This window comes from Quercus suber, unplaced genomic scaffold (assembly GCF_002906115.3).
Source record: "Quercus suber isolate HL8 unplaced genomic scaffold, Cork oak 2.0 scaffold_709, whole genome shotgun sequence".
Lineage (NCBI taxonomy): Eukaryota > Viridiplantae > Streptophyta > Magnoliopsida > Fagales > Fagaceae > Quercus > Quercus suber.
In genome coordinates, this window is record NW_027070150.1 from 76873 (window position 1) to 101874 (window position 25002).

Genomic DNA, 25002 nt, shown 5'->3' on the forward strand with positions numbered 1-25002 from the left:
AACAAAAAACTGAAAGAAGACAGAGCAGCCATTTTTGGCAAAATCTTTATCTGCCACTTCCTTCACAGATCACATGCATTGCCCCCACATTATTCTTTTCTATTCACCTTGTTTGTTTCTTTCGTTCAAATGAAAACTGTCATCACTCCACAGATCACAGGTCATGACTGGTCTTAATCACGTCAGACCACATCAGTTCAGTTCCTTCTTGCACTTCTTCTTTTTCATTACTCTCCTCTTTTCCTGTCATCACTCCACGGACCCAAACCTCACCCACCAATCTGACCTTCCTTTTACTCTTTCTATTTGAATATAAACACAAAGACAAGAACACTACACTTGGGTTCGTAAGAATTTTGACAAAGATTATTTTTTTCTAAAGTAGCTAATTAAGCTAGCTGAAAAGAATGAGCAAGCGTAGTAGACCAAGCGAGATGCCCAGTATCAGCCTCAAGGTTAAGAGTCAGGTATATATATATATATAAATCTTTGTTTCTGGGTAATCATTTTCCCAAGTCTGTGCTTTCTCAATCTTTCCATTATTTTATTGTTAAAATGACTGCTGGGTCTTTGTTTTGTAATAATATTAATAATCATCGTTTAGCGTGTATTTTTGTTTAGTATTAAGTTGAAGGATTCCGAGCAAAAAAAATGAACTAAAAAAAAGGGTATTTGGTAATGTGGATGTTTCCGATTTTTTCAATCTTTTGGTAGAGATGAGTGAGGAGTAACGGCTGGCATTGGAGCAGCTTTTGGGCTTTAGCCATTACTATAACTGATCGGAATTATTGTAATCTTTTTTTGAGGGAGGGAATTATTGTAATCTTGTGTCTATTGGTCACAAAATGTAATGCATGCTAGCCTATTATCTTTTTTTTTTTTTTCCACATATATGTTTTTATCCAAAGACAAGACCAAAGATTATCCAAAAAAAATCCAAAAGACAAGACCAAAAAAAAAAAAAAAGAGAAGAGAGGGAGAAGAAGATGTACTTGCATTTGCTTATGTGTGTGTGTGTGTGTGTTTCTATGTTCATGGAATGTTAACTCCGTACTGCATTGTATCAAGGGGCAGGGCAATGTTCAGAGCAATGGTTATTGTAATGTCTTTCTTTGTTTTTGATAATTCAATTGTTACAAGAAGTGAGGAGGGAGATTCTAACCTTGGTACTCTTCGTTAAGGAGGTCAGGCAATGTCGCTGTGTTACGGGGCTCCTGGTGGTTATTGTACATATTGAGATAGGTTAATGTGGCCACAATAGCGCTTAAAATAGTTTGAAATACATAGTTATGAACCTGTGCTCTGGTTATTGTACATATTATGCTTGTTGTTTGTGGGAGAGGTAGGAAAATTGGAATTTACCTTGGCAAAAATGACTCACTTAAGGCTTGAGTTCATAGGAAAAATTCTATTTGACTATATGGTAGGAAATGATCAGAAGGCCACTTTAGCGCCACTCTATATCCATTGTAGATGTAGGTATGATAAATTAGATCTTGTCCCGTTTCCCTTTTTAATTTTCCTTCTCTGTTAGGTCTGTTTCGCAAGAGTTTGGAGAGTTTTTACAGTTCTGAACTTGCATGATTTGGTTTGTTAGCTATTATTCATAGGAATGCTTAAGTCATTCGTGATAAAGAGTTTACACAATGCATTTTGGTTCAATATGATTCAGTACTTGAATTGGATTCCAACGTTTTGATTCAACGGAACAAAATTTTCTTAGATCAATATGTCCTTAACTTCCTAGATTTCTTCTTCCGTTTCCTTTATCCTTATTTTTCTTGCATAGCGAATAAATTTCAGATAGATTGATGATGATGTTCAATTTAATACATTACTGCAACATTGCTGTGAGCCTGTGACTGATGGTTCTACCTAAATTAAGTATTATGTCAAGTTTACATGTCCAATTAAATCTATTTTTTCTGTACAGTTTCCAACCTTATCATCTTTTATTAATTTTTTTACTGTCATATGCCATATCGTACAATTTTTACAACAACAAATCCAGTGCAGCTTTGTGCTTACATTTTACCATCATTTCTTTCTTACTTACTGTAGGATGGGCAAGATCTGTACTTTAAGATTAGGTCTGACACGAAGTTCATCAAGCTCTTCACTTCCTACTGTGACAAGCGCCAATTGGAATATAGGACCATCCAATTCTTCCATGACGGCCAACGCATTCTTGGGAGCCATACACCAGCTAGAGTAAGTTTCTTTCATATTTTTTCAAAAAATTTGTTTTTACTTTGTTTTGCACTTTCATAATGACCGCACTGTAAATGGCTTTATATCTCTTTCTATGTGTTTGACATAGACATTAAGAAATGATTCATTTTAAATAAATTACTAATTCTGTGACCCATAAAGCATATTAAGTAACATGTCTGTTGCTACAAACTCTGTTAACTCACATTACGTCGTGCAAATGTGTGTTATTTGCTTATGTATGTCTGCACTATTGTTAACTATCTCACACTGACTTACTATTGTTTTTAATTAAGGTTACTTGAGTATGTTAAAATTGGTCATTCTAATTATAAGCTATTGATTTGAATGTGCAGCTTAACTTGGAGGACAACGACGAAATTGAAGCCATGACTCACGCACTTGGAGGTGGTTGTAGTGGCATCTGACAAACATGCACAAGCTCAAATCTGTTAATGTATTTCCACAAACCTGTACTTAATCAAAGTCAGTCTTTAGAGTTCACTTTTTCATATATTTATAATTAGTTAGTGTTATGTGTGATGATTGGTGTCCAGCTTTTAGTTTTAGTTAATATTATGTTACATGAGAAACTAAATATGGTTCTGGATTATCAAGGGTGGCCAACTTTTGGTTGATATTATGGTACATGGTTCTGGACCGTATATCTCAATTTTCATTTTGCTTCATGATAAAATTTATCCATGAGGGTGGATCACATTTCTATGCTCTACGTGAACCATTGTTAACAAGTTAGTTATCACATGGCAAACGATCAAGTAAATTTTCTTATGGGAAAAAAAAAAAGCATTTAGGGAATGTTTGCTACTAAGAAAAAAAGGACAAAACTGCCAAATTCTTAAATAATTCTAGTTGAGAGAGAGGCTGGTAGGGGAAGGAGATTTATAAAGAGTGATGATTGCATGATTCGTAAATATATATATAATTATATTTTGTTATTACTTTTTTAGGTTTAATTTTTATCCAAACATTTTTTTAAAGCTAAGCCAATGAATTTAGCATATGTTTGTTTGTTTGTTTGTTTGGTTTAGCTTAAATTGTTAGTTACAAAGCTTGAACTAGTCTTAGTTACAAGGTTTGTAGGAACAAGGTAGTAGTAGTAGTGAATACAAGGTGAACAAGGTAGATAACAAGGAATTCTCTCAAAGAAGGCTTCTAGGAAAGAAACTTTCTCTAGAGAAAATTCTAACAAAAAACTTCTGGTTCTAACTTAAGGGACAGCCCCCTTAAATAGGCAAAATTCGGAGTGAACAATGTAATGAACAGTAAAAGTGAATAGTAAAAAGTGAACAGTAATCCGTAAACAGTAATTTTTCCACTTTTTATCTTGAAATCTTCAGCAAATTTGGCATAGTTGATAGAAGTGCTTCTGACTTAGAGGTGACAAAAAGCAAAAAGAATCAATAGTAGTGCTTCTGACTTAGAGGTGACAAAAAGCAAAAAGAATCAATAGTGGTGCATGTAGGAGCATGGGCTTGAAAGTAAGGAATATGGTATGCTTGCATGATGTCCTTTTGTCTAGCCAAAGTGGGATTCATAAAGAACACCAATCACCAATTTTGTCAGACGCATGGCCATATACAGGAATCTCATAATATATTTTCATCTATGTACTGCCTCAGTTTTTTTTTTTTTTTTTTTTGTGGGGGTGGGTGGGGTGGGAGATGGGGTGTCCTATTGAAGGCAAAACAGATCAGTTTAACTAGCACATGACCATAAGTTGTTTGGGTATGTTGATGTAGCCTGCCTAGGTAGTCAGTAAGCCTTCTTGAAAACCAGGGGTGGCAACACACATTGATAGTCTTTGCCAAAGGCCATTGTCGTCATGAATTTATGATTTGTTCAAGCCTTGTTATCGGCAGTAATAGGATGGGATTGCTGCATCCCCAGAGTTTGTCTTGGATGATAGCTTCTCTTATGGCCATTAGTGTTGTTGAACGCTGATGTTGTGGGATGGCCACAAGCCAACCCAAACCTGATTGCCAATACCTACTCAAACCGACCGGGAAAGAACTTTAAAAAAAAAAAATAAATAAATAAAATCAGGAAATTCAGAAGCAGCTTTGGCTTCTGGATGGTCTACCACGTACCTTTAACTCTCTTAACTCTTTTCGTTCTTTGCTTTCAGTTATATGACTCGGGTTTTCTTCAAATCAGTTTCTGGGTCTTATTTCATTTTTGATCGTTTGACACTAAACCCATTTGGGAATACTTACAAATAATTATATAAATGATGCCAACAAACTTGCAATGGTGTTATGTGTTACGATCCGAGTGTTCCACGTGGTTTAAGTGGGCCAAAATGAGTATTTACCTTTAATTTGAAAACTATACGGCAAAATATCTTTCTTTTAAAACTATCAAACAAAATGCTTTTGTTTTGAAACACGATTTTGGCAAATAGAGAAGACTAAATAATTGAACCCATTTCTCTATAATCTCTCTATTCTCCCAATCCAATTTTTGTTTCACTAAACTTTTACACGATAATCTACACATAAACCTCTAGCCAATTAATTGAGATCAATTCATAGAAATCCTAATCCTTCCTAATTTTTGGAAGGTTGATTTATATTTACCTACAAAAATTTGGGATTTTGAGATCAAACCATAGAAATCCTAATCCTTCCTAATTTTTAACCTTCCTAATTTTTGGAAGGTATTAGAAATAATGCATTGAGATACTAATCAAGTTGTATCTCTCTTTTTCATCCAAAAAAAAGTTGTATCTCTCTTCAATAACTATTTTAAAACCTAAAAGATAACAGCATGGAAAAATCTTGAAAAAGACAAACTTACCTTTATTGTAAAATGCTACCTAGTCTAGGAACTATTGCAAGATCTAGAATTCACTGAAAGGTTTAGTGGGAATATTTTTGTTACGGAGGAGTGACTTTTCAAATTTAATTTAAATCATTTCCTCTAAAACTGTACTGCTAGTACTAATTCCTATTTAACTGTGATAGATTTAGATCCTAGGATTATATTATCTTCCTGCACTTTCTCCCTCTCTCACCTTCCTTCTGCCCATCTTCTTTATCTCATTTAATGTCTCTCAAGAACCAATCTCCAACTCAACCACCCACCCACCCAACCTCCCCCCCCCCCCCCCCCCCCCCCCCTTCTTCTTGTAGATCACTAAAGGGAACTAAAAGAACATCTGTCATCCGTAACCACCATCAATCAAGCTAAACGACATGAATTTTGGGCTAGATCCTCACAAAATGAGCCCTCACATTTGTTCGAGTTAAAGATTCATATTTATCAAATAGAGAAAAATGAGATAATCATATCTTTACTAGCATTATCACCAATATATATATATATATATATATTGTCACTTCTCTTTGTATGATTTAAAACTTAATTATTTTCATAAAAGAACACTCTTTTCTCATTATTTTTCTATTTTTTCCGCTTACAACATTATTTTATTGCTAAAAGGAAAACCCAACAGTAACAAGCAACAAGTAGTCCATTGGCATGCGCTTCAGAGTTTAGACTATACTATCATGGAGAATCCAGATCCAATCACTAGCTCATAAGAATGCGATGCGTGTACCAACCAAAAAAAGAGACCCAAATAGCCTAACCACCATGTTTGGAAGGAATAAGGGACCAGGTTTTGAAAGGCAATAATAGATATATAGCACATGGGATGCTCTCACGAAGAAAAAAATGTTCAACAGTTCCTGGATTTAGACAACCATAACATTTGCATTTCCTTCTTTATGTGCAATCATCTTTGGTCCAATGGAGTGTCATAAAGTATATAAAGAAAAAAGAAGAAGTAGATGTACATAACATTTACATTTTATTTGAGCATATAGGAAGTTAGCAAAGTTAGCAAGTGTTAAGGAAAGTTGGTCTCAATTTGGAAGGAACAAGGGACCAGGCTTTTTTTCAAAGACAATAATAGCACATGGGATGCTCATGCTCTCCTGAAGAAGATAAAAATGATTAAAATTTGTTGGATTTAGACAAGTATGATAGAGACTGAAGGTGTGAGTGACAAGAAGCTCATGAATCATGAGACCCCTAATGTTTTGATCGGCTTTGTGGTTGGGAAGAATGGGACATTGATATCGGATCGGATAGGATCTGTTTTGATTAACCAACCACCACAAAGAAGCTCTCCCCCTGAGACTTCTTCATAATGCTTTTGAATTACAGGCATAAGCTTGAATGCCTCAAATTTAACTTCCCACACCCAAGAGTTTTTCACCCTTGGAATCAGTAAGGTGTTAGTGCTACTCTCTTCCATAATTGGATAGTCAAATATCAGATTCCAGTAGTACAAAAATAAAAGTGACTAAAGAACCAGAAATAATAGTGGAAAAGATAAGAGCCTATTCTTAATTTATTTTTATATATTTCATATTATTATTTTTAATTATTAAGATAAATTTATTTTTATACTTCCATGTTTTTTAGCTGGCAGGAAAGGGTGAAAAAAGTGGCCGGGAATGTGGAGAAAGGGAGGATGAAATGGGTGCCTGTTTGGTTAACAAAATCTACTAAAACACATCCTACAAGTAGTCCCAACTCTCAACACAACTGAGATTGTTTAGGAGAATGAAATGGATTCATTGTCCAGGGTAATTTCAGCATCGAGTTATTAATATTTGGTACTGCTTATCCTTAACAAAAACCTTCTGTTCCTATTATGCATTTTCCTGTCATAATTTGAGCTTAGTGAGAGAATCTAGTTAACCACCATTTTTAGTTTAACGCACCTAAACTTTCCATCACTTTATAACAGTGAAGTTCTGAGCTCTGAATGCAAATTCACAAGACCCATGCCGCATTGAAACAATCATATTCATTTTTTGATAAGAAACCAATCATATTCTAGAAAAGAATAATTCACAATCCCAACATGTTATGAATCCAGCCAAAAAGATAAGTGAAAAGCCCAGCAAAGGAATCGAGGAGTAAGCAAAACAGTACTAAATAGAGAACAATAGCATTTAATTCGCACAAACAGTGGGTGAAAGCATTTGTCTGCAAATACAAGTCAGCCACCCCAAACCACCAAAGAACTAATGGAAAACAACATGCAAGTAAACCATACCCAACAAGTTGCAAAAACCAACAAGAAGACCAACCCCTTTTGTTTCAGCCATTCTATTCGGGGCTTTTCATCCTAGCTATAGATACACTTTCCCTAGCTCTTCCTCTGCTAGCAGCTTTCTGACGAGTTCATCTCCAGCTACCTTTACTATCAAACATGTACAGAAACAAAAAGGTGTCTTGAGAAAGGAGGGGGTTGGAATGAGCGATTCTTTTTTGGGATGGGAGGGGTTGGGAGGGAGGAGGAGGATAATAGGGAGAAAAACGTAGAAATGAACTCAACATGAAGTGCAGCTATCCAGCCACTTGAGTCTCTATGCGTCTCGGTATAGCAAGAACTGATATTGGTCAGGCTTCATGCATTGTGATTTGAACACAGATATTACTGCTTTGGGTCACATATCAACCAGAAAGATAACCATTCCCGCATGACTTTCCACACTTATGTGCCTGCCGGATGCAATAAACTTAGACCTATTTGACGTTTCACATGATCTGGTATCAACTTGTTAACAAGCTCTGGAGATGCCCCTGACAACTGTAATCAGCACACATGAATCATGTAAGCAATTTATTACAAATGAAACATATCAGTTGTAGAACATTTACCTAATCACCCAAAAAAGGCACATCAAAGATATTTTCCCACCATTAATAATTACTCTCTATAACATGTAGGAAGATTAAGACAAACATCATAAACCTCCTAAAGGGGACAAAAGCGCCATGTACAATAAGACAGACTACTGCTGGCCACTGGGACAACTGATAACTCCCATTTAACAACTCTCCACCTCCCTCTCTGCCCTACACAAAATGAGCAGTGATGGCTAGCCCTACAAAAATTGTGAGCGACTAGCAATCTAAAAAGCGGTGCCCTATCCATGCATTAGCAGGTACCGAAAAGGACTAACTTTCTCCTAGATTTGACACACTAACATAGAGACATACATTAATTATTGGTGTCTCTGTATTTGGACGTTAAAAATCCAGATTGACATCATTTTGAATCCAAACACTAATGGACACGCATATTCAGCACAAACTGATAAAATTAGAATATGTACCTCCTGTTTAAAGTTGAAGAGCGGTGGCAATGGGCGATTATTTGGTAGGCGAGCGTTGGGTTCTCGGAGCTCATCAAAGAAAGGGTGTGCACATGCTTCAAGCTGCAATAACAAAAGTAAATCCTAGTAAGAAAGGAGAGCAATCACAGACACACGCTTGCGCACATGTACACACTATATAAATAATATCCACATACACTTGCACAATATAAACACATTTACATGAAAAACACAAAATAACATAATAGCAATACTCTTGACACCAAATAATCCATTGACATGTAAGTATTGACGAACTAACTTCACATGATTATTGGCTACAACAAATACAAGTTGTAATCAGATACCCATATTAAAATAGCACAAACTAGAAATGAACTTACTGCTGTGCAGCGAAGACTAGGTGAGTATTGCAGCAGTCGTGAAGCCAGATCAATTGCTTCCGGAGGCATTCTTTTGTGGAAAACCTAAATCCAGAAAATTAAAACTGAGATGAAATGTACTACCAAATTTTTTTAAAATTTTTTTAGAAGTGAAATTCACTGCCGACTTTAGAGGACCAATATAATTGGTATTAGAATAATCAAGCTAATGTTTGAATCATTAAGAACCTTAGGTTTACAAACATCTGACATGCACATAACATAAGTAAGAATGAACATATATTTGCTAAAAAAGTCTAAATGCAAAAGTCGGACAACTCCTCCTTATATCAACTTAATCTTGTGATTGAAAAGGAAATAAAATGCAAACCTTGTGCCAAGGGTGTGCTTTTATCTGTGGAAACCTAAAATCAGTATAATTTGGATTCATGCAACGTATTTCTTCACGAGTTGGTGTACCAAGAACCTGTACAAATAACAACATTAGAAGTTTACACATGATCACTAGAATTGCATGCATTGAAGCATTGACAATCAAACCAAACCTTGATAATTTCTACTAGCTGGTCCACCGCATTTTCTCCAGGAAAAAGTGGCTACAAAAATTATAAAACAAATAGGTCAGATATAAGACAACTTACAATAGAGAAAAACTTACCTTGTGAAGACTGCTGGAAAGTTAAAATTGGGAAGGAGGGAAAAACTAACCTGACCCAGAAGAAGCTCAGCAAGGACACAACCAGCTGACCAGATATCTATTGAGGTTGTATATTCTGTGGCACCAAAAATAAGTTCTGGAGCCCGATAGAATCGGGAACATATGTATGATATGTTTGCTTCACCTTTGACCTGATCACACATGTAAAGTTATGGTGAATAATGGAAAAAAATATATTCGAAAACAGACTAAAGAATAAAATCATATTTGGTAACATAAAATAGTCAGCAGTCACACAAATCATCTCTCCAAATACACAGTAAAAAATTTGCCAACTAGGGAGCTTAAAGACACAAATGACAGATCCACTAGCACCCACAAATAAAAAGCATGACCTATCTTGCTCTCACTGCTACACAAATGTCACATTGTAGCAGGAAAGGACAATAAATATTGGCAGGTAATAAACAGTTTGACACTTTTTGGAGTTGTTTTTCTACGCTCAACATGGAACTTCAAACCTTTAACTTAACTGCAATCACTTAAAATAAAAATATACCACAATTTCACCAATCAATCTCTCAGCAGAAAATTTATGTGAATGTTTATGAGAATGATAAGTTACCAACAGGTTAACATCCTAAAGATAATTGGAGCATAAATAATTGGCCAATTGTAACATAAAAGAAATGCAGAAACAGGAGGAAACTTTTGAATATTTGAGGAAAAGAGGTCAACATACTAGCATTTTTGCACTTCCAAAATCACAGAGCTTAACCTGGTGAGTGAGAGGATCAACCTGTAGAAAGACAAATATAGTCAGAAAACCAGTTACAGCATTGTAATTTTAATCTTCTTAACAAATAAAAGTTACAAATTGAATGTTCATTTTTATTTTAACAAGTTCTACTTCCAGTTCAAAATAAAAGGGAAGCGTACCAAAATATTTTGGGGCTTCAAGTCCCTATGGCAAACGCCAGGAACAGTGTGTACATAAGCCAGACCCCTAAAAATCTGCAGACATTCCATGGTTAATATCTGGAAGAATGTGTGATAATCCAACAATATAGGAAACCATCATGTATACCTGGTACATGTAGAGCTTCACATAGATTAGTGGCATTCTCTGATTTGCATTGCTGTAATGCTTCAAGACCCGATACATGGTCTCAGGGACATATTCCATAACCAGGTTGAGAAAAAGTTCATTTTTACTAGTGGTGGAAAAGAAACAATGCTTCAGAGAAATCACATTTGGATGATCCATTACACGCATTAACTGCAGTTCACGATTTTTATATCTTTTATCTTGCAAAACCTTCTTTATAGCTACTGTCTCCCCAGTTTCCAAGCATTTTGCCTAAGAAAAGAGAAATATCAGGCAAATGACATGACAGATAAACATGTAGGATGAGCTAGAAATATAACACTAGGATACCTGGAAAACAATTCCAAATGAGCCAGTCCCCACAACACGCTCTGCCATGTAACTAATTGTCTGCAAGAAGAATCACACCAAAGGCATCAACTTCCCATTTTAAGAAACTGAAACCTCATCAGCTATTAAACCGTCTAAATCTCTAACATTGTTCAGCATTTATATTTTAATATTGAGAACAGTCAAAAGTATGAAGCTACAAAAGGAAATGAACAAGAGATTAACAAACAGGTATTCCCGACTCCCGAGAATGCTTACCTGCTTAGGTTCACCATTTTTGCCACCAATTGTTGTGGAAATGATGTGACCCGTCGGATCATTTCCATCAACAACAGGACCTGAAATTTCCTGCAAAACGAATCTCACATTAACGCTTGAGGGATTTATTCAAAAAAACTTTCAAACATTATACGCAATATTTACAAACGATCTACTTCCAGCAAGGACCGGAAAACTTTGTATAGTAGAATTCACTAATTAGAAGACTAGTAAAGAAAAGAAACACACTTACAGCACTTTTAGAGCATATTATCAGCTTGGACTATAAAAACTAGAAGTCCCCAAAATTTCCATGAGAAGAATAGGTATCCAAAAAGCGCAGAAAACTTTTATAGAGGCGAATTCAACCCAAACAGCTAAAAAAGCCAAATGCTTTAAAACTTGAAATTGTTGCTAAATAACACAAGGGGATCAAAATCCACTAACCCCCTAAGGCTTTTTTTTTTTTTTTTTCTCTGTACATGTTAAAATTATCCAAAAGGCAATCTTAACCAAATATAAAGATCACCCACTAAGTAAATTATACAAAACACTGAAAAAAATTTAGTCAGAAACCGAGGCATCTACGAAGTAAGTTCGATCTGACGAAAATCGTAAGAATCAAACCCAATTTCTTCAAAGAACCCACTGTTTATCAAAACCAAACCTATTCAAGAGCTAATTAAAGTAATCTAAAGCAAAATCCAGCACGGAAACACAAATTTGGTCCTGGTAACAGCTAAATTAAGCTCCGAAATTTGGAAAATTTGTAAAAACGAAAAAGATTGTTAATCCTAGAGAGAGATCGGAGCCTTCTCAGATATAAGAAGCAGAAGAACGAAGATTCAAACATCGAAAACCCTAGCTCCGATCTCAGATCAAACCAAACCAAAAACCCAAAAAAAAAAAAAAAAAGCAAAAAAAAGCAAAAATGATCTCTCTCTCTCCAAAATCCCCCCATCAGCTCAGCGATCGAGATCAACCGAAAATACAAAAGAAAGAAAACCCTAACACGGCGTTTGGTAGCCGAGAAAACAAAGGAAAAAAATCCCACATTTTTTTTTTCCGCTTGAACAAATTAGTCTCGTGTTTAAAATTAAAAAATGAATTTCAGTGGAAAAACGACGGAGAGTACCTTGTCGTCAGCCATGTCCAGCTCGGCACGGCAGTGGAATGAGGAATATTGTTGTCGTTGTCGTTGTCGTAGGCTGGCTCAGCTGGTAACGAAGATGAAGAAGAAGAAGAAGAAGGAAATCATAAGAGAGAGAGAGAGAGAGGAATTTGGACCCAAGAGAAACAACAACAACAGCTACAACAAGCCCATGTGATTTTGATTCCTCCCACACTTTCTCTCTTTTCTTTTCTCTTTCTTTTCTTTTCTTCTCTCTCTCTCTCTCTTTTCACATGTTGCCAAAAACACCCCTCACTGTTTCACTCATATTACGAAGACTGACCTTTTCAACAATTTCGTCTCCGTCTGCCGACTTCAACCATGATTGGTTTTTGTACATTTTTTTGTTATATGGTCCGCCCGCAGTTTTTCTACAGGAGCCGTTAACGTGTACAGTTAGATAATGGTTAATAAATTATTTTAAATATATTTTTATACGAAATATAAAAAGTCGGTAAAAAAAAAAAAAAGTTTCATTTTTTTTTTTTGTTTCTTAATAAAAATATTTTCTTTGGTTTTTGTTTCTTAGGCCTAATGAGTGTGTTTTCAACTTTTTCGTTGCTTCTTTCTGCCTAAATATGGAAAACGTTAGGCGTATGACTTCTGTTACAATACAATAATAGAAAACATGTAGGTAAAGGCTATATTATTAGGTTGTTGTTACATCATTAATGTTATGACTTATCAAACTCAATTTGGGCTGTTTCACATTTTGTAGGTGCAAAGTATAAATAGGGTAATATTATCTTATGCTGTGGAATATTTTTGTTGACGTTAGAATATATATAATTGAAACCTTGCCTGTGGCTAATACCTAACGACTTTTAAGTCAAATTCCACTTCGTGATTTTTGATGGCGACTTTTTAAGTTTATAAATCTCCCTCCTCTACTTAAATTGTATTTTCTTTTTAAAATGTAAGAAAAAATAAAATACCAACTACTATAACATGATAATTCATAATCTTATGACTTAATTATGAAACTTAAAGGATGTTTCACATCTATAGGTACAAAGTAGAGTAATATAATTTACCCAAAAAAAAAAAAAGTAGAGTAGTATTATACAATACCTCTTAACAATTTGAAGAATATTTTTGTTGACATTGAAACATAATTGAAGCCTCATGTGAAAAGGGAAAAATATTGAATATCAACTATTTCAACATAATGAACAATGATGGGCAGATATTCCTTTATGAATTTTAAATCTAATTTGTTGAGTTTTTTTTATTGTTTATTTTTCCCTTTCTTCAATTTTGGGTGGCTAGTTGCTCATGGTAGACTTGTTATTGGAGAGAGCTAAGATAAAAAAGAACGGTTCTGCGAACCAAGTGCCCGAGTTGTGAAAGCAACTAAGCAAGGGGAAGATTGTATCTTTGGTTCATAATCTTAAAAGGAGAAAAAAAAAATATAAAGATAAAGAAAGTTTTGTTTGAGGACAAATTGTGGGGAATAATGCACATAACAGAATAGTTGGTGCTTACTTAAAAAGCAAGGGAGTTGAAGCTATAAAGAAGTAATGAATATAGCATAGAACAAAGCAAAATTTATTATGTTAGTTGTTGCATTAAGTTCATGTCACCATGACAAGAAGTCAATAGCTTTTAAAATGAATTGTTTAATTCAGTTCAATCAATCAAACTGCTCGGGAAAAATAAAAGGTCGGTTCCATTGATTCTATTGCACATCAAGCATTAAAATTATCATATGAAAAAACCTCAACTAATTTATAAGTTTTCCTAGCCCAATAATTGGTATGATTGGTCTTTAAATTCCTCATCTTCTATTGTAAGTCGTAACAATTGAATGTAAAATTTAAATAAAAACTATGAATTGTAAGCTAAGAACTCGACAATTAAGTCTATTGATTTGAGGTTACCATCATTTTAGCTCTAATTAGAAATATGTCATGAGTTGCAATTAGTGTGTTTGAAATTTAATAAAAACAAGTAAAAGAAAGTCTGTGATTCAGAATTAAGAATACAAAATTTGTAGTTAAAGATTTATACATCATTTTCAATATAATGATCTAGTGAGATAAAATTTGTCTGTAGTGTGATGTGTGAGGAAAACAATCAATATTAATGATCAATTGTTTGTAATTGCTACTCACCCATGTAAGGCAGAGTTGACCCATTAAAATCCATGGACGCAGGCCGTGATTCTACCTTGGCAATTCACCATTGCTTTAAAAACTAAATTGGACCAGCTGGTTCAATCAGTTGAACATGAAATAATACTTGGAACCGGTCCAATATAAACCTAAAATTGATGCATTTTCTAGTTCTTTGACCAATTTGTTTGAACATGTTTTCACCGCAATGCCTTCTTTACTATTATTGTTATTATCTGTTGAGAATCAATGCCTTCTTTAATTTGAATAATAATTTTTAAGAAATCTATGATTAATGAGCATAATTGATGCATTTTCTAGTTCTTTGACCAATTTGTTTGAACATGTTTTCACCGCAATGCCTTCTTTACTATTATTGTTATTATCTGTTGAGAATCAATGCCTTCTTTAATTTGAATAATAATTTTTAAGAAATCTATGATTAATGAGCAGGGCATATAATAATCCAATATATATACTTATATTTTATAATATATGTGGATCGAAGCAATCTACATTCTACGGTTGGGGATCAACGTGAGCTTGGTGTGACACACTGTATGAATTTGGCTCTTTTTCTTTACATTTTAATCTCTTAAAATAAATGCATATGTAATGAGACTCAAAAGTTTGCTTAATGGAAGGATATAGGGCCAAAAACCAAAAGTAAAGTGCGAGCGTGGTAATCCTATAGTAACAAAGTGCCTGCTTCAGCTCCATTTGCAAAAAGATCTTTGTTGGAATCCATTCATTGTTGTTGGATTTCATAGTTATGGTATATTTGCCAATAAGATGGAATGGCAGCCATGGAAATGGTTATGTGAACCTAGTTATGAAGACAAAGGGGAAAATGAAAAAAGAATAATAAACAAATATGAAAAAGTTGGTCACAAAGGTCACCCTTTGAAAATTATGAAAGTAACATTGTCCTTTCTCAGTCTTCAAAGAAGACATTGACCATAAACAAGCTTTGTGTATATTTTATTATTCACATCCTATCCCTTTAACACAATAAAGTCTATGTTAGTCACCTCACCATTGATTATTGTATGGTCAGGGAAAAAGAAGGGGTTGATTAAAAAAAACAGGATAACATTTTTTGATGATTAAAAAAAAAAAGAACGAAAGATAACATGAATTTGTTCCCTTAAGCATTAGAATTCAGAGACACTGTTGTGGTTTTTCTTTTTCCTTTTGGATACCTCGGCAAAAAAGTACAAAGAAATAAAGGTCTGGACCGAAACAGGAAGAAAAATGCAACAATGATGAAACTCGAAAGCATTCTCTGCAAAGGACTAAGTGACTAACTATAAGTTGTAAAAATGGGTTGTTTGGGCCGAAAACACCTAGTTCAATGAAACAAGATCAGCCCATCTGAAGGTTCATTTAGCCCAACTAAGAAACCCTACATAGGTTTGGTCCTTTTGAATGTGAGTATTGGGTAAGATTGGTTTTGGATTGTGATCTTAGTATCTTACATAATCCAATGAACATATATGCTCCTCCACCATTCTTGGTCTGATCTGGCTTGTTTGGATAAAGTCGGATTACAGAAATAGAATTGTATGATCCCACAATCTAGATATCGATTTTCGTAATCTTAAGGGTGAAACTTTTATTTGACTAAAACATTCTTTATTTTTCCATTTTTATGTTTTCTGTTTCTTTGTCTTTTTTGAATGCTCAAAATTGTGTGAAAATACAAGAGCTTGTTTAGACCCCCAAATAAAAATTACGGCTAGATTGCTTTTACTCTGACTTATCTAAGTGCAGGAACAAGAGTAAATGAAGCGTAATCAACCGATACTACTCTAGTGTATGCACATGAATAACAAACAATAAAAGTAAAGTATAAGAGTAAGGAAAGAGAGATGCATCCACAAGATAACACGCCAATGTGTTATCGAAGAGGAAACTAAAAAACTTGGCAAAAAACCTCTATGCCGCCCTCCAAGCGATAATTGATCCATTAGACAATCAGTTGGGATACATGAATTAATAAGAGACCCTCCAAGCCTAATCTACCCAATGCACCTAAGCCCTCCAAGCTCCTACTCCAACAAGACTTCTTAGAACCGTGTCTTGCTTAACTTTCCGAATCCCGTAATACGCCCGATTGCATCCACCAAGCCTCACCGGTTTCTTTTGACAAATTCCCAAAACTTCCCAAACTCCAAAACACTCTCTACACTTTGAAAATGTGTGAGTTGTGTTTGGGTACAAATCTCTTCTCAAGGTATGATAATGGAAGAAGGAATGAGAAGATGCTACAATGATTTCTCACTAAGGATGAGTAGCTCTCTTTCTAAAAGATAAGTGTGTATGTTGTAGAAAACCTATTTAGGGTTTTTCTCTTTGAATGGTCTCCTTACAATTTCTTTAGGTAATGAGGGTATATATAGTATGAGTGAAGGGTAAGAAAGTCACTCTGAAAATGTGTGGGTTGTGTTTGGGTACAAATCTCCTTTCAAGATATGATAATGGGAGAGGGAAAGAGAAGAGGCTACAATGATTTCTCACTAAGGATGAGTAGCTCTCTCTCTCTAAAAGATGGGTGTGTGTTGTAGAAAACCTATCTAGGATTTTTCTCTCTGAATGGCCTCCTTACAATTTCTATGGGTAATGAGGGTATATATAGTATGGGTGAAGGGTAAGAAAGTCACATTCAAAAATCCTCCAAGCAGAATGTTTCACGACTACCTCGCGGGAAGGCCTTACCGGTGAGATACTTGCGAAACTGACAGCTTGGCACGACTCTTCAGCTTTCAGTCATGTGCTTCTCACATGCCCTTTTCGCAAGAACCTTTCTCACGAACTTCTCGCGAGCTAGTTGCGAAATGCACCGATTCTTCAATTAAGCTTGAGTTTTCACAAACTTAATACTAAACTCAGTACAATAAAATCTCACAAAATACAACGAAATAAATTAAAGCAATTACAACACTTTTTGTCTTGAAATAAAGCCAGCATAAAATATAGTTGTAAATCACAATTTTACATTTTTAATATAAATATATGAAAGAAAATAAATACAAAAGGCAATAAAATATTAAAAACATTTCACTCGTACCTCTTTTATATATATATATATATATTTATTTATTTATTTTTATAGAAGAAAACCTAAAATTTCATAAAAATAAAGCTCAGTTATAATCGACCAAAAGTATATTATTTAGGAGTAAAGAAATATCCTTCATCCATATATATAAACCGTTAATATGTCTCGCATGTCTAATAAAGTTGTGAGCCATATAATTACTTTCTTATGGATATGCGAAAAACTAAAACTGCTAATGGACTCTACTGAAAACTTAAATATTTGAAATAAGGTGCCCAAATGAAGCAAAGGATTCATCCTCATTCCTAGGGGTGACCACGGGCTGGTCTAGGTCGGGTTTGTGCCCAACTTGTGACCAACCTGACCAAGTTGGGTGGACAATTTCTAGACCCGCCGTCGACTAGTCAGAGAGTTGGGTTGGATTGGTCAGTTCTTTGCCAGACAGTGGTTAGGTCTCAGTTAGAGTTGAATTTGGCTGAAAATTCGACAGATTTGGCTGAAATTCGGCGAATCTGGCTGAAAATTGGTCGTGTTTGACTAGATCTCGCCGGATCTTAACGAGATCTTGCCAGATCTAGTGAGATTTGACTGAGGAATTCCTCACACGGTGGAGATTGGCAGCCTTTTGGTGGCAGAATCAACCAGGTTGGTTGAAATCGGGTTTAGATGTAAGGACCTATCAACTGACCCACTGGAATCAAGTTTAGGACTTTGGAAACCGCCGCCAACTTGTCATAGGAGTCGGATTTGGCGGTTTCCGAATTGGGTTGGTTGATATGGTTGGTGGGTCAGGTCCACGAGTGATCTTGGACAGCCCTACTCATTCCTTAGAGCTACGATGATCACCTCATCCTCCTTCTAAAATAATGAAGGAAAAACTAAGATTATGTTTGGTAACAGTTTTTATTTTCTATTTTCAAAATCTTGTTTTTGGGAATATAAAGAAAAAAAAAATCTTCTTGTATTTTTGAAATAAAAAACATGTTTGGTTAGTTGAAATTAAAAAGATAGGTTTTTGAATAAAAAATAGAAAATACTAAAATATATTGTTCCTAGGATTTGAACTCTAATTGCTAACTCATTAAATGAGACAGATTCATTAAATTAAATGTGTGTTTTCATTAACTTTTGAAAATTAAAAACTGAAAACAACATTTTACATGTTTTCAGTTTCCTTCACAAATTGAGTTTTGAAAACAAATTTTGTTTTCTATCCATTTTGGATTACCAAACAAGTTTTTTAGTTTCAAAAATATAAAATTATTTTTGGGAACATAAAATGAAGGGAAAAAACAGTTACTAAACAAATCCTAAGTTTCTTGGTGAAAACAATAGCTCTAAGGAAACGTTCACCCATTTGATTGTGAAAGAAAAGGTAAACGTTAAAGGCATTCTAGCTATATTAAAATTTCTTTACAAACCCTCTACAACGTTTAGTAGTAAAGAATAGTCAAAGGATTGAATAAAACTTAAAAATGAATTTGAAGAAAAAATTGATTTTGTTGTGACTTTAAGCCTTTTATATCATTCATTTCATAACTTGAATCTAGCTTACATTATAATCTTTGTACAAAATCCTTTTTAAGGTTTGCTTTTAAGGCATACACTCAATTCAACTCTTGTGATCCTCTTATTAAAAAATTAAAAAATAAAATAAAATAAAACTCTTGCAATCCTCTCCCTTCCGGAGTGGAAAGAATAATCATGATTTTAAAAATTGAAATGGTCATAAAATTGAAAATGTGTTTGGTTCCCGATTTTTCCCAGTTGAACCGATGATTATTATGGTTGAACTATTGGTTTTCCTAGTTTTTGCCGGACCCATTCCATGACTTGTTCCCGGTTGAACTAGCCGATCCGATTTTAAAAACCATGAGACTTATGTTCTCTAGTTTGAAGACTTAATCTAGGCAAAAATTTGTTAATGGTGCTTGCCCTTTAAGCAAATTAACTAACTCCTTTTAGTATCCATCTCCACAAGAAGACACCAAATTCTAGGAGCTAGGACTAAGGAGCCCATCTTAGAGCACCCATAGCTCTACTTCAATACTAGTAGGCTAGTAGCTATATATTCCAGTGGCTCTTAAGAAACCCTTCACCCATTCTTCTTGACAGTATCTTATGAGTCCTATATCAACTCCAATTTCGAGATTACCTAATGAAGACCCATCCTTGTTGAGTTTAAACCAGCTCTCAAAGGCTAGGGGCGGCATTCTTATTATGATTAGCCCCTACCAGTAAGGCAGTAAGAAGATGTTCTCGAGCCTGGTTCCCTAGATCCACATGTTTCTAGTCGGGTCTAAATGAATGAATGAAGAAGCACGCTCAAGTGGACTTCAAGATCTCTTGCTCTACGTATCCTCCCATGTATCAGTCGGGTGCTCTAGTTGTGTAACTCATTTAGCCTCAGTTTAAAAAATAAAAACCCTCAAGCCCTCATACACCCAAAAAAAAAAGTTACTCAGTCAATAATAACGTAAAAACATACATTTGATCATACCTCAATGTGCCTGTTTAGGTTTAGGTTGAATGACCTTTTAGCGGCCTTGGTTGCTCAGGAAGAGCATAAGCATTGTTACAGGGATGAATGGCATATAAACATTCCCAAATGAACTGAATCTAGTGCCTATTCTATTTCATTCATTAAAATCTAAAATGAACTCATAATATCACCTTTAATGCCATTTTTGTGTACTGATTATACTGAAGAAAAGACCAAGACCTACGCTAGGAGAAGTGACTAGGGCGTGGAACTGGGAAGAGAAACGAAGATTTCTTTTTTCTTTATTTCTTACTTCTTCTTATTAACCCAAAAGATTGCAATATTTAGATTTTGGTCCCAGTTACAGAAATTTGATTACAATTTTATATATTTGATTATGTTATATTTTTTAGATTACGAAATTACCAAAAAAAAATTAATCAATTATATTTCTTCACCTTAAAGAAACGAACTTATTATATGTTGTGTTAATTTTGGTGAGGGATCTAGTTCTTTGGTTTACGTTCTCTTTTTCTTTTTCCTTTTTTAAATAAGTTTTATTTTACTTTTTAAAAATATGTTTTTGTTCCTACTTTCACGATTTTATTAAATCCTAATTTAATTCTAATTGATTTTACATTGAAGTGCATTTTTTTTTTTTGGTTGCTCCCTACTTAAGAAGATTATTTTATTTCTATATTAATTTATATTTATATTTAAAATTACATTTTGTATAATAATTAAATTTGAACAAAGTGTAAACACGCCATTTCTCTACTTACATTTAACCTACATAGGGCAAAACCATAATTTGATTTAATTCAATTTAATTCTTTCAATTTTATAGCACCAAATTGCATAAAATTTCTTTCTCAAAAAAAAAATTGCATAAAATTTATTAAATTTCTTTTTAAAAAATTAAATTTAGTTATTTGGTGCCATATAACCACTATAGACCTAAATTATCACATAATCATGAAATTTTTAGATAATCCTAACAAACTATATAATAACTCTAATAATATAAATCTATCACAAAAAAGGGAATATATTTCCATTAATTTGATAGTTTTATACGTTGATAATTTTTTTTTTTTAAATCTATCATATTTCAATATATCTATCAATCACGTTTTCTTACTCTTCTTTTTTTTCTTTTTTCATTTTTTTTTTCATTTTTTATATATATTAACGTTGATTAGAAATTATAATTTCAATAGGATTTAAACTCTATAATTATATTAAACGAGACTCAACAAATATATATCATTTTTAATTTTAATAGGATTTAAATTTTATATCCAATGGACTCTACCAATATATTCATCATTTTAAAAAAAAAAAATTTACATAACCAAATTTGATTAAGAATCCATAACCCTAACCAAATTTGATCAGGAATCCATAACCCTATATTTTATTATAAATAGTTTTTTTAGGGATTATTTATTACAATTTCAACTCGACTTTTCATTCCTATATTATATTTTAAATAGTTTTTTTTTTTTTTTGGGATTATTCTTCCAACATCACTTTGCTGTACAGTCTTTTGCATTGATTTTGGTTCTTGGAGTGTCTTCAAAACAAAAGGTATGTAAAGTTTTATTATCAGGTTTAATGTTAACATATATGAGATATGTTTTGGTTAATTAGAAAAAGTTTGATTGAACATAAAAGGAAAAAGAACTAAAGAACGCACAATCTAGAAAAAAAAAAATAGTGATTGTATTAGGCAGAGGCTTTTGGAGATTGTTGTTTTTATTTTTGGAATTCTTTATGTTCATGTGTATGTACGTATTGGGTTTAATTGAATGGAAATTATCTTTGAAACTTTGGTTTTGATTGAATAATGAAAATGATAGAAGAAGTATGTTCCAATATCTGGAGTCTTCTATATATGTGTTGTTGTAATTTAAACTTGGTATTTGAATTATTAAATTGTTAATTCACAGTTTCATTGTTCATCTATTAATCATGAACAATAATATTGCTATTTGCAACCATCATGATATGCTATCAATGATGTGATCATTCTGAATACTTTCCTTTAGAGTTTAGATAGAGTCTATTTTATGATTAAAAAAAAAAAATTACAATTAAAAGACTTTTAAAATTATGTTTTTTTTTAAAAAAGCAATTATTGGATACGTTGGATCTTCAATGACTTTCATTAAACTCCATCCTTTATGGCATCATTAAAAAGAAAACTCATATAGATAGGTACGGATCTAACTATAACATCCTATGCTATAAAATAAAAGTTGGGCCTATGGTTATCTTCTCTTTGCAAAAAATGGTTAAATTATCATTAATTGTGACAGTTCACTTTTAAGTAAAATAGAAACTCTAATAAATAAGTTTTAAGAAATTTAAAATTCTATTTCAAATAATTTCCAAAACATTAGATTTTATTTTAATTATTTTAATAATTCTATATTGTAAAAGAATAAAATTTATACATTACACACAATCATTACTTCAGTTACTTTCTAAACGCTGGAGGATATGAGAATGCAATTTGTAGATCTACTATCAAGATAACATAAATTAGATTGGTGGTGGATAGTAGATTTAATTGCAATTGAGTATTGTGTGAAATCGTCACCATAGAATAGCCCACGTCGGAATGTGTTATGTGGAACCAATGATATGAAAGAAAAAGAATTTTTCTAAGCCATTATATTTGATAAAAAATTACATATTTTCATTCATTTTCAAGTTATACATTTTTTTTTTTTAAAGTTATAGACCTTTAAGCAAAATAAATACTTTTAATTTTTATTTAACTATTTTGTGTATCACACGGGTTAGCGACCAGTATATATTGTATTAATAAACTCAACCACATGATTGAATTTAATTAGATAAAATGAAACATTAATAAAATTATATATAAATTTTGCCAATTATCACAATATTGTCCGTTTTGGGTAGCTTGTTGCTTAGACTTTTTATTGGAGAGATCTAAAATAAAAAGGAAAAAGTTATGCGAACCTTGCGGAAGTTGTGAAAGCAGGGGGGAAGGATATATGTAATCTCCGTGGTTCATAATATTGAAAGGAGAAAAAAACTTTTAAAGATAAAGAAAGCTTTGTTTGAGGACATATTGTGGAGGGAATAATACACATATCAGAATAGTTGGTGCTTACTTAAAAAACAAGGGAGTTGCAGCTATATAGAATTCATGAATGTAGTATAAAACAAAGCAAAATTTATTAAGTTGGTTGTTGCATTAAGTTCAAGTCACCGTGACAACAACAAGTCAATCGTTTTTAAATTGGATTATTGCTCTCAAAAGGAAAAAAAAATTGGATTGTTTAATCCGGTCCAATCAATCTGTTTGGGAAAAAAATTATCCAGAAGATGGGGTTTAATGTGAAGTGGGTAAATATTATGATGAGATGTATGCGCACAGTATCTTACTTAGTACTAATTAATGGGAAACCTTGTGGTAATATTACCCCAACTAGAGGGTTGCGCCAAGGGGACCCACTTTCTTTATATTTGTTTTTGTTGTGTGTAGAAGGTTTATCAACTTTATTACAGACATCAGTGGATCAAGGCAATCTAAAGGGAGTGGCGACTTGCCAAGGAGCCCCACAAATTTCACATCTCTTCTTCACAGATAATAGCCTTATCTTTTGTCGAGCTACTAGGGAGGATTGCTCTAATTTAGAGAAGATCCTGAAACTTATGAACAAGCTTTCGGGCAGCAGCTAAATAGGGACAAAACCTTCCTATATTTTAGTAGAAATACACCACCAGATATCCAGGAAGAAATAAATAATTGTTTTGGTGCTGAAGTCATTCAACAACATGAGAAGTACCTTGGTCTTCCATCATTGGTTGGGAAGAATAAGTGCAATACATTCAACCAACTCATTGAAAGACTTACGGTTTCAAATATTGCGAGTACTAAGGCAGACATTGCAGTCACGTTGTGTGAATTAGAAAAGATATTTGGACCATCTTTCTTCACTGTGATGGTACATTTGGTCATGCACTTGGCTACTGAATCCAAGATTGGTGGTCTAGTTCAGTACCATTGGATGTACCCCATTAAGAGGTAAGTCGTACATAATACATGCTTGTCCGAGGCTTCATGTGTGCTTTGTAATAGCTAGTCTCAATTACTAACCTTTCATGCACATTATAGGTACCTCTCATGCCTTAAGTCTTACGTAAGGAATAGGGCTACTTCAGAAGGGTGTATTGCCAAAGGATACATAGTGGAGGAATGCTTAACGTTTTGTTCACAGTATATGGAAGAAGTTGAAACTATATTCTTACGACCCACGAGGGCGATGGAGGAGTCAACAGGGGCGGTTTCTAGTGTGGCACTAGACAATAGGGAGTTGACCTAATGCTACTATTCATAAGCACCACATGGAGAAGTTTTGTGGCTGGTTTAAATGTCACGTATGTGTCACATCTTCAACTTCTTAACCTTGCAACTTTCCCATAAGTAGAATGACTGTACTAATTAGAATCAGTTTGTTTGGTTATATTAGGTGATGGCAATGACTGATGCTGATAGAGAAAGTACTGGACTTACTGATACACTTATCACGCTTTCCAAAGGACCATATACTTCAGTAAATCGGCTGAAACATTATGTCATAAATGGGTTAAAATTTAGGAGTTTGGATGTTGAGGGAAATAGAAAAACGCAAAATAATGGAGTTAGTGTCGCCACTGAAGGTGGCAATATGTACTATGGTGTGTTGACAGATACTATTGAGTTGAATTATTCTGGCAATATCAAACATGTGTTATTCAAGTGTAAATGGGTTGATGATTAAAATAGAAGGGGATATAAGACTGATGAGTTTGAGTTTCCTATGGTGAATTTTACTCACTTCGTACATGGTGGGGAGAAAATGGTGTATGAACCATATGTCTTGGCGTCTCAAGCTACAAAAGTTTTTTATGTTGAAGATAAAAGGCACAAAGATTGGTATGTCATCGTTGAAACGAAAGCTAAAGATGTGTTTGAGGCGGGTCTTGGGCCCCATTGTGATGAGGATGACATGGATGAGTTTCTTGAGAACATTCCGTACTTTCT

The 25002-nt window shown here is 33.8% G+C and overlaps 2 protein-coding genes across 2 annotated transcripts; one reads left to right on the forward strand and one right to left on the reverse strand.

Moving 5' to 3' along the window:
• Positions 1 to 228: 228 nt before the first annotated feature.
• On the forward strand, positions 229 to 2905 carry LOC112026991 (small ubiquitin-related modifier 2). The gene is made up of 3 exons (XM_024059655.2): positions 229 to 467; positions 2062 to 2211; positions 2568 to 2905. Exons 1-3 carry the CDS (start codon positions 408 to 410, stop codon positions 2637 to 2639), a joined length of 282 nt encoding a protein of 93 aa, XP_023915423.1. The 5' UTR covers positions 229 to 407; the 3' UTR covers positions 2640 to 2905.
• Positions 2906 to 7167: 4262 nt separating this feature from the next.
• On the reverse strand, positions 7168 to 12505 carry LOC112026990 (shaggy-related protein kinase eta). The gene is made up of 12 exons (XM_024059654.2): positions 12245 to 12505; positions 11110 to 11199; positions 10852 to 10911; positions 10501 to 10773; positions 10353 to 10427; positions 10156 to 10212; positions 9464 to 9604; positions 9301 to 9351; positions 9126 to 9221; positions 8756 to 8839; positions 8373 to 8474; positions 7168 to 7843 (listed from the first exon to the last, which is right to left on the reverse strand). The coding sequence occupies exons 1-12, from the start codon at positions 12257 to 12259 to the stop codon at positions 7748 to 7750; spliced, it is 1140 nt and encodes a 379-aa protein (XP_023915422.1). The 5' UTR covers positions 12260 to 12505; the 3' UTR covers positions 7168 to 7747.
• Between the last annotated feature and the right edge of the window lie 12497 nt (positions 12506 to 25002).